This window comes from Macrosteles quadrilineatus, unplaced genomic scaffold (assembly GCF_028750875.1).
Source record: "Macrosteles quadrilineatus isolate MER2022 unplaced genomic scaffold, UCM_ALF_1.0 Scaffold_12__1_contigs__length_5162894, whole genome shotgun sequence".
Classification (NCBI taxonomy): domain Eukaryota; kingdom Metazoa; phylum Arthropoda; class Insecta; order Hemiptera; family Cicadellidae; genus Macrosteles; species Macrosteles quadrilineatus.
Window position 1 is genome coordinate 3770498 of NW_026542605.1, and position 12317 is coordinate 3782814.

The 12317-nt window shown below is 36.2% G+C and overlaps 1 protein-coding gene across 5 annotated transcripts in view; it reads right to left on the reverse strand.

Moving 5' to 3' along the window:
- Window positions 1–10531, reverse strand: part of LOC129004847 (protein phosphatase 1 regulatory subunit 12B-like) — an 82546-nt gene extending 72015 nt beyond the window's left edge. For all 5 annotated transcript variants that reach the window (XM_054433513.1, XM_054433511.1, XM_054433512.1 and 2 more), the window contains exon 1: window positions 10266–10531. In XM_054433513.1, coding sequence (XP_054289488.1) covers window positions 10266–10514 — 249 coding nt within the window. In that variant the 5' untranslated portion in view covers window positions 10515–10531. The remainder of the gene's footprint in view (window positions 1–10265) is intronic.
- Window positions 10532–12317: the final 1786 nt, after the last annotated feature.

Sequence of the window (12317 nt, forward strand, 5' to 3'; positions counted from 1 at the left end):
TTAAATATATCTCTTCCCCCCCCCTCCCCCCCCGGCAACTCCGCTCTACAAACGAACTGATACACTTTCGATCGCGGTGATACATATGGTACATGGTACTTGGGGTCCAACAGTTTGAGGTACCCCGTTCCCACTCTACAAACTAACTTATAGACTTTCGATCTCAGTGGTACACGGTACTTAAGGCCACCCACCTTGAGGCCCCGCTCTACAACTAAACTGATACACTTAAAGTATTACATGGTAGTGTACTTGAGGCTATCAACTTGAGGCTCTGCTCTACAATTGAACTGATACACTTTCTATCTCAGTAGTACATGATACACGGTACTTGAGGCTACCACCTTGAGGCTCTGCTCTACAACTGAACTGATACACTTTCTATCTCAGTAGTACATGATACACGGTACTTGAGGCTCTGCTCTACGACTGAACTGATACACTTTCTATCTCAGTAGTACATGATACACGGTACTTGAGGCTCTGCTCTACAACTGAACTTATACACTTTCTATCTCAGTAGTACATGATACACGGTACTTGAGGCTACCACCTTGAGGCTCTGATCTACAACTGAACTGATCCACTTTCTATCCCAGTATTACATGGTACATGGTAGTGTATTTGAGGCTACCACCTTGAGGCTCTGCTCTACAACTGGGCTGATACACTTTCGATCTCAAGTAATACATGGTACATGGTACTATACTTGAGGCCATCAACTTGAGGCTCTGCTCTACAACTGAACTGATACACTTTCGATCTCAGTAGTACATGGCTCATGGTAGGCCTACTACATGTTGGAGTGACAAGACAAAATCATCCTAGTTTTCTAAGTTTTCTAATTCTAGTTAACAAAATCTTTAGTTTTCATGTCATAGTAATGTTATTTAATTTATCTACATTTTACAACAATTGTGTGAGTGTTGAAAAGAAAAGATGGTTTAATTTGAACGGACATTTATTGACGTATTTCATTTGTGATTTTTCTTTTTATACAACACAAAAATATATTTTATAGTTTATTATTTTAGTTTATGTTCCTTTTATTAAAGATGGACTCCCCAATACCAAATTGTTATCAGCAGTTCCATGATTCATTGTTATTGAAATAAACAATGTTTGGGAAGGAGGAAGATGTAGTTGTAAATATTGGACATAGTGCTATTTAACATTTCTAGCTTGTAAAACAGTGTTTCTGAAACCAAAAATGGAGTATTTCCGTCACAGTTCCTACAAACGTCACTGCACACTCTGTGACGTTTGTTGACTTCGGGCAACAAAAAAATTAATTTTGTGTAAAAAAAGGAAGGACCCACTGATATAGCCTATTTACCGCCCTCAATGTTTTAACTTAAAACCCTAGTCACTTTTTCTCTGTTATTGTAGTATTGTAGTTCATTTAAATGTTGTGAGCCTATATTTTTTGTCAACTTGGTTTGTACTGTTCTTATATGTTGAAGAATCTTGTAATTGCCATTCATATTCATTAATATAATCAGTTTTGTTTATAAACTATGCTGTTTCCTTTGTCAGCAGGAAGTATTACAATATTTTTGTTATTCTGTAAAGATGTGATTGCTTTTAACTCTAGTTTTGTAAGATTTTTTTTTTTTTTTTTGTTATTCTGTAAAGATGTGATTGCTTTTAACTCTTGTTTTGTAAGATTTTTGTTTTTGGGTAAATTTTAGATAAATTTTTCAATTTGATGATCAGGAGGTAATTGGTCAGGTTCCGAAGAATTTTCTTACAATTTTAATATAAGGTTAAAGGCAATTTACTGTCTAAAGTGGTAGAATTTTATTCATAATAATATTTTTTTGGGCAAATTCTAAAGAGTCGGATACCAAATTTTTGTGGTTGAATCTAGGTGTCGGTGAAAAGGTTCTTTAAACAAAACTAAACATTCTTCTTTTATAGGTTTGTACTTTGAAAGGTTTTCAATATGTGCTTCGGTTGATGAGGAAACACTAGTTGTAGGTTTTACTGACATTGGTGGAGCGCGATTTTTTTTTTTGTTGACAATATATATAAATACAGTATATACCTATATATGTATGTGTGTGTGTGTGTGATTGTGTGTGTGTCTGTTAGGGCGATAACTCAAGCTAAAACTATCTGATTTGGATGAAATTTGGTACAAACGTGTAAACCTATGTTTATTCGAACGAGTTCGCAAATCAGCATGATCGGACTATGGGAACGGGGGTTTTATGGTGTAAAAATTGATTTTCCCATTTTTGACCCAAAACACAAAATTTCATAATTTCTCTCTAAACCATTTTGTAGGGCTTAAAAAAATAAATAATTTTGTATATGGAAGCGTTGTATGTTCAACGGTTACGGATATAATTAAAAAAATAGTAAATTTCAAATTCCCACTAGTGGCTTGTCTGGACATAAGTCCCTAAACAGCTCAATAATATAAACAAATTATTCGAATATTTAAACAAACTAAGAAATATATTATCTATTTGTCAGAATATATATCCTTGTGTAAAAAAACAGTTTGTTGTTTGTCTTTGTGCCTTTGTTGATGTTATTTTCAATAAATCATTCAAATCACTAGGCCTACATAGGTTTAACTCTGCTAAAGGCAGCAAACATATAACTGTTTGTGAATAAATACTGGTTTACTAAGGTAGCTTTGGTCTTGTGTTTGATGGTGATAAAAAAGGCTTCCCTGATTGGATTTTTGGAAATTGTCTTTGTCAATTATGAAAAGACAAATAAAGATGTGTTGAGGTAAGCTTAGTTCTTGGCCAAACCCGCTAAATTACCCTACCCAGTTAATATTTCTAAGTTTATACTCCTTTTGTTAAGGTTTAACAACATTAGAGTACCTAAAGTAAAGGCATCTTATTGACCAAACTTAACCCTAGATTTTTTTCTGATCGACATAAAAAAACTACAATTAGTGTAAGTTTATGTGGTGGTACCTATTCCTCTTAAAGGTGCAATTGACGTTAGATATTCTATCAAATTAGGCCTAATCATCGGCTGATTCTTAACTCTTTTGCGAGCAACAGACAGTAGGCCTACCTGTTTAAAATCGACAAACAATATCGTTTTTTCTCCCATTGGAACTTGTCATAGTTTACTTACTTAATTAACAAATATACAGGGTGTCCCGGAACTCTCTACCAATATTTTAGGGCATTGCTTCTAGGTAAGAAACATACCTAAATATCATATTTAAATTGTCCGGAAGTCCTTAGTTACTCACACAGCCGCCATTTTGTTTTTTTCAGTTATTAATTTTTTTCTAAAGAATGGTTAAACATACGAAATGGAAACTTTACACAAACATTAATGACAACTAGACAAAGCTACAAAAGAGTTATGACGATTTTTCAAATACATAAAACAAAACGGCTGCTATTTAAAATTTTGTTTCTTAAATAACTCAAAAACCATTGATTTTATAAAAATTTTAAATGGCCGCCATTTTGTTTTATGAATTTGAAAAATCGTTATAATTTTTTTGTAGCTTTGTCTAGCTGTCATAAATGTTTGTGCAAAGTTTCCATTTCGTATGTTCAACCATTCTTTAGAAAAAAATTAATAACTGAAAAAAACAAAATGGCGGCTGTGTGAGTAACTAAGGACTTCCGGACAATTTAAATATGATATTTAGGTATGTTTCTTACCCAGAAGCAATGCCCTAAAATATTGGTAGAGAGTTCCGAGACACCCTGTATATTTTCTGTACGAACCTATTCCATCTTTATTCCTTGGTTATTTTCGAAGAGTAGGTAGTCGTTGAGGTTATTCCACTTCATACAAAATACTGATTAAAATCAACTATAAATCTCAAATTTAAAATAAAGAAAGTGTAGAATACATCTAGATCGTTTTGAAATAAAAAACAAAGCAGATGTTTTCCAATTAATCTTGAATCGTTAATTATTTAGTCAATGTGGCTGTTTCATGTTAAACGTTAAAAATAAAGTAGGCCTACACAAATTTGATGCGGCGCAGAAAAAAACTTCTCTTTGAATCCAGCAGTGAGAATTCGGTAGAGAAGTTCTTCCTCTCGTGTTACCGCGCCTCTATAGAGTTGCCAGGTGGGCGCGGGGCAGAGGCGCGGAAAAGGCGTCTGCCCCTCATTTGGGTGTTTTCGGAAAGTGCTGTGAGCCCTTCGGGCGTGTTCGGGTCCGAAGTCCACCCTAGTGTCGCTAGCAACCCGGCATGTGGCAGTGAAGTTTTGTTGACTAGTGTCGTCTGGTTTTGTATTGGTAACACCAGTCCTCTAAAGGTCACTAAACAGTTGATGAAATTCTCTGTATTCATGTCTTATCTAATTATTTCATGCTCCCAAATGCGCCTCTGACGTTTCTCTTCTTCCTCTGATTGGAGCAAGCAAATTAAGAAAACATCTTCTTCATCTGAACTCGACTCAGTCATTATACACAAAATTTCACTCCGAGGAACATACAGTCTTGTAGGCACTCTGTACTGTGGCTGAACTGGATAAAGTATGCCCGCACCGCCCCACGCTTCCGCTAGAGTTGTCAGGTGGGCGCAACCCCGGGAGAAGCTAAAGGAATTTTTTCTCCGCGCCATGCCAAAAAAAAAAAAACACAAATAAGATGGATTTCCACATCCCAACAAGAATTTGAAAACAGCTTACTTGCAAAGTATACAGTAAGAACTTTAAGTATTTGATCAATGCCTCACTAGAAAAAAAATGGGCAGTGCAACACTACATCACAGTTTGCTGGATTGTTACTAAAGTTGCCGCCAGATGTAAAAAGCCAGCTTATTTACCTAAAACATATGGGATATATGGTAGTGAGCCTATGCACAAGTGTGACGACATGGATCCTGCAGCATGACCTGTTTTCCTTTTTTTTAGGCTATCAAGGTTTTATATAATTAAAACATTTGACTTATAATAAATGAAGGGCTGAAGGCATATATCACACATTGATTTACCGAGGTTTCAAGGATATTATGAAAACTTTGAGATGTCAATGTATTCGAGATACCAAGGTTTGAGATATCGAGGTCCTGCAGCAACTTAACTTACCGGTATTGGTATAACAATTTAAGATTTAAAACCTGTGGGGATTAAATTCAAATTCGGATACCGGTAGCCTATGATTTATATTTAATTTAGATATAATATAACTTAAGTTCAGTGTCAGACGGTACCATCTACTACTAACCGGTAGGCCCTATAGCCTATTATTGGCATGTCGTTCATGAATGTCAGACAAGCTACCGACTACAAAATAAGGCCAACAGAACATCCTTCATCTTTTATCAATTTTGGAGAGCGCTGATATAAGTTTATATCACCGGTAGGCCTATAGGCTTAGTCTAGATTTGAAACTCTAAATTTACTAGACCATTAAAAATTTTTAAAAATTATTAAAATCATGGTAAAGTTCCACAGAGATTTTTACCATTTCACATAATGTTTCCCTACTTCAATTACTGTACCGTAACCAAAAAACATACTACTATAACCCAGAATGCCAACCGCATAGTAAAAAGCGTTAAGTACTTTGAGAGAGCTTCGCCTGTCAATTTGTAGGCAGCGCCACCAGCGTTGCCATGCTGGCGCTGCCAATGAACTGACAGGCAAAGTGGTTAGTTAACAAACAGAATATTGAACATCCCTGTTAGATTTTAAGTCTTGATTCGACCGCAAAACTCAATCAATTAGTTCCTCAATTGAATTTGTTTGATCAACATTGCTTTGCCTTTATTTACTTATGTTAATTGTTTTGCTATTTTTTCTTGCTTTATGTTGACAATTTGTTCTTTTTGCTCAGAATCTATTGTATTCCTGTAAGCTTGCTGTCTCCAGTTTTGTTTTCCACTACCTCATTAACACCGATTTATTTTCTAGGTTATGTTTACTAGCTCCCATGGCCATAACAGCCCGGTATTATGACAGTTCACTGCCACAGCCACCTGGATTTTACCCTAAACTCTTGTTTATAAAACCAGCATTAGTTTTGACGCATTTTCGTTGGTGAAACCAGGTTTCCTTAACTGTGGTTTAAATCATCGGTTAGTTTTAACCGAAGATTAACTATATCATCGTTAGCGAGAATTTGGTAATTGGGCCTTAAACACCCCAGTCCACTGTAAAAACGTGGTTGATGTTAAGTTAATCTTTCTCTACAAGAAAAGTCCAGGAGAAAATCCATATTTAGGCCTACATTCAATATTTAACTAAGTTAAATTGATTTTAATCAATATCAAAATAATATTTCAGTTAATTCCAAGCTCAGTAACTTACCTAACTTAAAAATATATTTTAGGCTAATATCGTAGGTTCTCTGTGGAACTGTAAATAGGCCTAGGTATAGGCCTAAGTACCCAAACCTACAAATTTGCCTAACTTACTTACTTACTTACTCCCTCGACGTCGTTGACCAGCTCTTGCTGGATAGACTGAGTCAAAATAAAAATAATAATAATATTTATATACATATTTACAAGTTTGGCGGCAGGTTAGACGCAAATTTTATAAAACTCATCTAGGGAGTACAAGGGTCTTGCCAGTAGCCACTCCCTCAGTTCGTTTTTGAAAACTGAGGCCTCAAGATTTTGAAAGTACAGTGGCAGTCGGTTGTACATCCTAATTGCCAACATAGGAAAGCTGTCCTTTTTTTTGTTTAGTCTGCAGAAAGGGATATCAAGGTTGGATTTTGACCTTGTATTGTGATGATGTTGGTCTTCTCTCAATGCAAGACTAGAGATGTTGGTCCTTACGTTGTTTAGGGTGATTAGAATGTACTGGCTGTATACTGTTTTAAGGATATTGAGTTTACTAAAAAGAGGTCTGCAATGTTCGTGGTAGTCAGCGGACGAAATGACTAACTTACAAATTTGAAGGGACTGTGTATTAGACTATTTTTATCCACCGGCACATCATAACCAACGGTACAGATGGTTACAAAATGGTTAAGTTTAGTAAATTGCATTAAGCCTAACCAATGGATGTGCCTAACCAAGGCTGTCTAAGTTAGGCCTACAGATGGCAGCTTGTGTTAAGACTTACATTTCAATTAATTAATTGGCAAATAGGCCTATTTACTGTATTTACACTGGGATATGATGTAATTTTTATATGTCTACTTACAGTGGGCTATTTTTAACGCTGAATCCAAAAATGCAATCAGTTTTTGTCGGAGAGATTCCCAAGTGGCCGTAAAACGAAGGTTAGGATTACGAATCTAAGGATAATTGAGCGGTACGGTACCTAAAGTAAAGGCATCTTATTGACCAAACTTAACCCTAGATTTTTTTCTGATCGACATAAAAAACCTACAATTAGTGTAAGTTTATGTGGTGGTACCTATTCCTCTTAAAGGTGCAATTGACGTTAGATATTCTATCAAATTAGGCCTAATCATCGGCTGATTCTTAACTCTTTTGCGAGCAACAGACAGTAGGCCTACCTGTTTAAAATCGACAAACAATATCGTTTTTTCTCCCATTGGAACTTGTCATAGTTTACTTACTTAATTAACAAATATACAGGGTGTCCCGGAACAGAAAAACGTAGGCCGTAAAACGAAGGTTAGGATTACGAATCTAAGGATAATTGAGCGGTACGGTACTGAAGGTAATGGTAATATGGCGTGGTATAGACGGGTCCGTACTGAGTGAGGAGTGAGGACTGAGTGAGAAAATCAAACAACTGTATACTTGATCTAATGCGGAATGAAATCAAATCAATTCGTTTTGAAACCAAATAATCAGTTCTTATTTAGGCATGTGAGGAAGGTAGGGCGGATTCGTGACTGTATTAAGTGTTTTGAAGTGAGGTTAGATTAGGAAGGTAAAGGTTAGCGCTTGAAGCATTTTTGATATTGTTATTCCATTGTGTTTCACCCACTATTTAATTGTGCAAAAACAGTCTGGAAGTACTTAATACAGTCACGAATCCGCATAAAGTCCGACCTATCTTCCTCGTTCCTCACAAGCCTTTTCTGACATAAAATGCGATTTAAACATTAAAAGGTTGGGTTGGGATAGGTTAGATTAGGCCTAGATTAGATTAGATTATGTAATATAATTTATTCGTTGCTGATACATTAAATTATGCACTGTGGCATGTTTTCACTTTTAGACACAATGAAATTATGTACCGGTACTATGGGATTATGCACTAAGTAAGTTATGGCACGTTCATTAACAGACGTTGAGGCATTAGTCAATGGTTGAGGATTGGAATGAGGACAATGATCATGTCGGCAGTGGCCTAGCTTCTATCACAAATCCTAAAAAAATACCTATTACTAATATTTTACGTGAATTAATTCTATTTTGTTTTATAATTTATGTTGATGTGATTAATAGTTTATGTATCGTAGTTGATTTGTTGTATTTTCTAAACAGCACCAAAGTCCATTTTCTTTTAAAAATCTAGTTATTGCATATTGTAACTCTGATTTTACTCTCAGGGCGTGGTTTTGTCTGTTAAGTATCGAATGTAAACAACTGACAGCTGTTTCCAGTCCACAAACCTTCCACCCCTTTTAGTGTTAACTTAGTCGCCACTAGAACTTGGACTCGTCCATACCACAAATATGTTAATAAATCGGTAATTATTTGGTATGTCTACAACGCGATATTATGTACTTTTTTGATGTCTACTTACAGTATTTTTCACGCTGAATCCAAAAATGCAATCAGTTTTTGTCGGAGAGATTCCTAAATGACCGTACAGTTAAATAATTAATATTAAGCTTCAGTTTTGTTGTAATATTCACATATTTGTGGTATGGACGAGTCCAAGTTCTAGTGGCGACTAACACTTAAAGGGGAGGAAGGATTGTGGAGTGGAAACAGCTGTCAGTTGTTTACATTCGATAATAACAGACAAAACCACACACGACGCCATGAGAGCAAAATCAGAGTTACAATATGCAATAACTAGATTTTTAAAAGAAAATGGACTTTGGTGCTGTTTAGAAAATACAATAAATCAACTACGATACATAAACTATTAATCACATCAACATAAATTATAGAACAAAATAGAATCTATTCACGTAAAATATCAGTAATAGAAGCAAGGCCACTGCCGACATGATCATCGTCCTCATTCCAATCCTGAACCATTGACTAATGCCTCAACGTCTGTTAATGAACGTGCCATAGTGCATAATCCCATTGTGTCTAAAAGTGAAAACGTGCCACAGTGCATAATTTAATGTATCAGCAACTAATAAATGATGTTACATAATCTAATCTAATCTAATCTAACCTAACCTAACCCAACCCAACCTTAAAAGTAATGTTTAAATCGCATTTTATGTCAGCAAAGGCATGTGAGGAAGATAGGTGGCATGTGAGGAACTTTATGCGGATTCGTGACTGTATTAAGTCCTTTGAAGTGAGGTTAGATTAGGTAAGTTAAAGGTTAGGTTATTATGAACCGACTCATTAATTTATGCTACTTCCAGACTGTTTTTGCACAATTGAAATAGTGGGTGAAACACAATGAAATAAAAATATCAAAAATGCTTACGCCATATTGCCATCAGTATAGGCCTAGCTCAATGAACCTTAGATTTGTAATGTTGACCCTCGTTTTACGATCATTTAGGAATCTCTCCGACAAAAACTGATTGCATTTTTTGGATTCAGCGTGAAAAATACTGTAAGTAAACATCAAAAAAGTACATAATATCGCGTTGTAGACATACTAAATAATTGCCAAATCTTAAGATTAATTATTTAACTGTACGGCCACTTAGGAATCTCTCCGACCAAAACTGATTGCATTTTTGGATTCAGCGTTAAAAATACTGTAAGTAGACATATCAAAATTAGGCTACATCATATCCCAGTGTAAGTAGGCCTAGGGTAAATATTTACCAATTAAAATAAACCAAGGTGGTAAGTTAAGCCCATAGCCCTTAGGCCTATAACTAACTACATAAACTGGGCTAGGCCTACCAAGGGCATCTGCTTTAACTTAGGCCAATAACTCATCAAAATAGGACTAAGTTAAGCTTATGTGTGGCCTTAAAGGTAAGAACACTGAAAATGAGTATTTTAAATATTTGCGTCCAAACAATCAGACAACTATATAAATTAGGCTGATCCTAACTCAGCGATAGGCTTGGCTCTCCTAAACCAAATTTGACACTTAAAACCTTGAACGAGTTTTCTCCCGTTGCTAACTTAAATAGGCTAGTTAGTTTCAAACGACCAAAACCTAAGAACTGTATCAAAAAAGGATGTGGCCTGTGTAAATATTATAATTATAAAATAATTTGACATAGACATACCTGGTGTAAAGCAGATAATCCATCAACGTTTACTGTGTCAATCACAGCTCCTTGTTCCAGCAAACGTAAAACCTCCTCCTTGTCACCTGCTGCACATGCAGCTAAAAACACACAATCCGCGGAAAACTTAATTTTTCTGGACTTTTCAGGAACAACAGTAGATTCACGATTAGTTTCTGATTCTTCCCATCGCCTTAACTGTTCGGCCCTTTTAAAAAGAGCTGAACTAGAACGAGCCTCCATTGACATTTCTACTACACGCCATACGTTCCTTGACTACTGAAAACGAGAACTAGGCCTAATAACTCGGGAGTCTGGGAGGGGAGCGGTCTATTTTAGAATTACATAGCAGTAGCAATAATGTCCGTTGTTCTATCCTCTCTGGTTCTCTGTGTATACCTCTTTATTTTCCTATGTTATCCTCCAGATTGACTTACCATTATACTAAGCTCTAGATTTGGATATCGAATTGGGACCATTGATTACAAATGCTGTGCTGTGAGAATACTATAGAACCATAGATTAATATTCAATCTCTATGAAACAAGAAATCTTTTTCAGTAGTATCTTAAATCAACACATTGTTTCCTATTTTTGGTAAATCGCACAGTTAAAATATATCAGTTTGGTAGGGCACTTCCCTCTTTGGTTTTAAACATATACTATACATGTATGGAAAGAGCCTAGAGGACCAGTACAAGATAATAGCATAGACTAACCAACACATAATAGCAATTAGCTCTCCGTGTACGCCTGTGCGATATCAAATTTTTAATGCTTTCCTAGCAAAATGTTCCTGAATGTATCAAAGTGCTCCAGTACGAGTTGTAACATTGCGGAACGAAAATACATAGGTGTGCTATTCCCGTCATATTCTGACGTCACTCAGATTGCATACAAAAGATCACCTTCCACCATGAGTTAGTAAGATTCTATTTAGGGATCTCTGAAGATTATCTTGATCCAACACAGAACGAACCTCCACAAAAAGTTGTATAATCTTGCCAATATCGTTTATAAACAGATTAAAAAGAATAGGAGCCAAATGTGAACCTTGTGGAACTCCCGGATGGCAAAGGAAAAGGCTGAGATATGGCACCATCACATTTAACCATTAGCTGTCCATTAGCTGTTCCAGTAAGGTAGCTTTCTAGTAGTCCCAGCAGGGCTCCACCGACTCCATAACCAGAGAGCTTGGCAACTAAACGACGATGGTTGACTTTGTCAAAAGTTTTTGAAAACTCCAAATAGACACAATCAACTTTGGTTCGATGCGGTAAGGGCGGCCATACACTGAAACTCTGGTGGCGAACTCTTGGAATACATAACAAGGTTGGAGACTGTAGATCGTCCGTGAAGAAACCCATGCTGCTCATCGACTATGTATTTCTTCGAGTGGAAGTAGAGGAAATCGAGAAGTAAGCTCTCAAAAACCTTTGCCATAGTGTACTGAATAACAATAGGTCTATAGTTTATAACATTCGATCTGTCTCCGGACTTGAAAATGGGGACAACAAAAGCCTTCTTTAAGAGAGTCGGGGAAGATACCCTGTCTAATCATGATATTGAAATAAACCACTAGGTGGGGAGCAAGAACAGGAGCACAATATTTGAGAACTAGAGGCGGTATATTGTCAGGGCCAGCGCTTTTGTTGGGGTTGAGGGTCATTAGTTTCTGAAAAACATCATTTACAGTTACGATGTACTTAGAAATACTAAATGCTCCATCCTTAGTCATAAGTAGGGATAGGTAGCACATCATTGCTGAAGACAGAAGAAAAGTGATTGGCGAAGGCTTCACATTTATCCAAAGGGTCCACAGCTACAGTATTTTCAAAAGATAAGATTGGCGGAATAGCATAGGGCTAGATTTGAGATTATTGATACGTATGTGACCAGAAGGATTTAATATTTGTTGGTATGTCCTCTTCAACTTTTCTCAAGTAGTTATCCTGACATATTCTGGCAAGGCCCTTGCATTTCCTTCTAAGTGTTCTAAATTGCATCAGATCAGAGTAACAGTTGGAATCTTTGTACGATTTGTGGGCAATT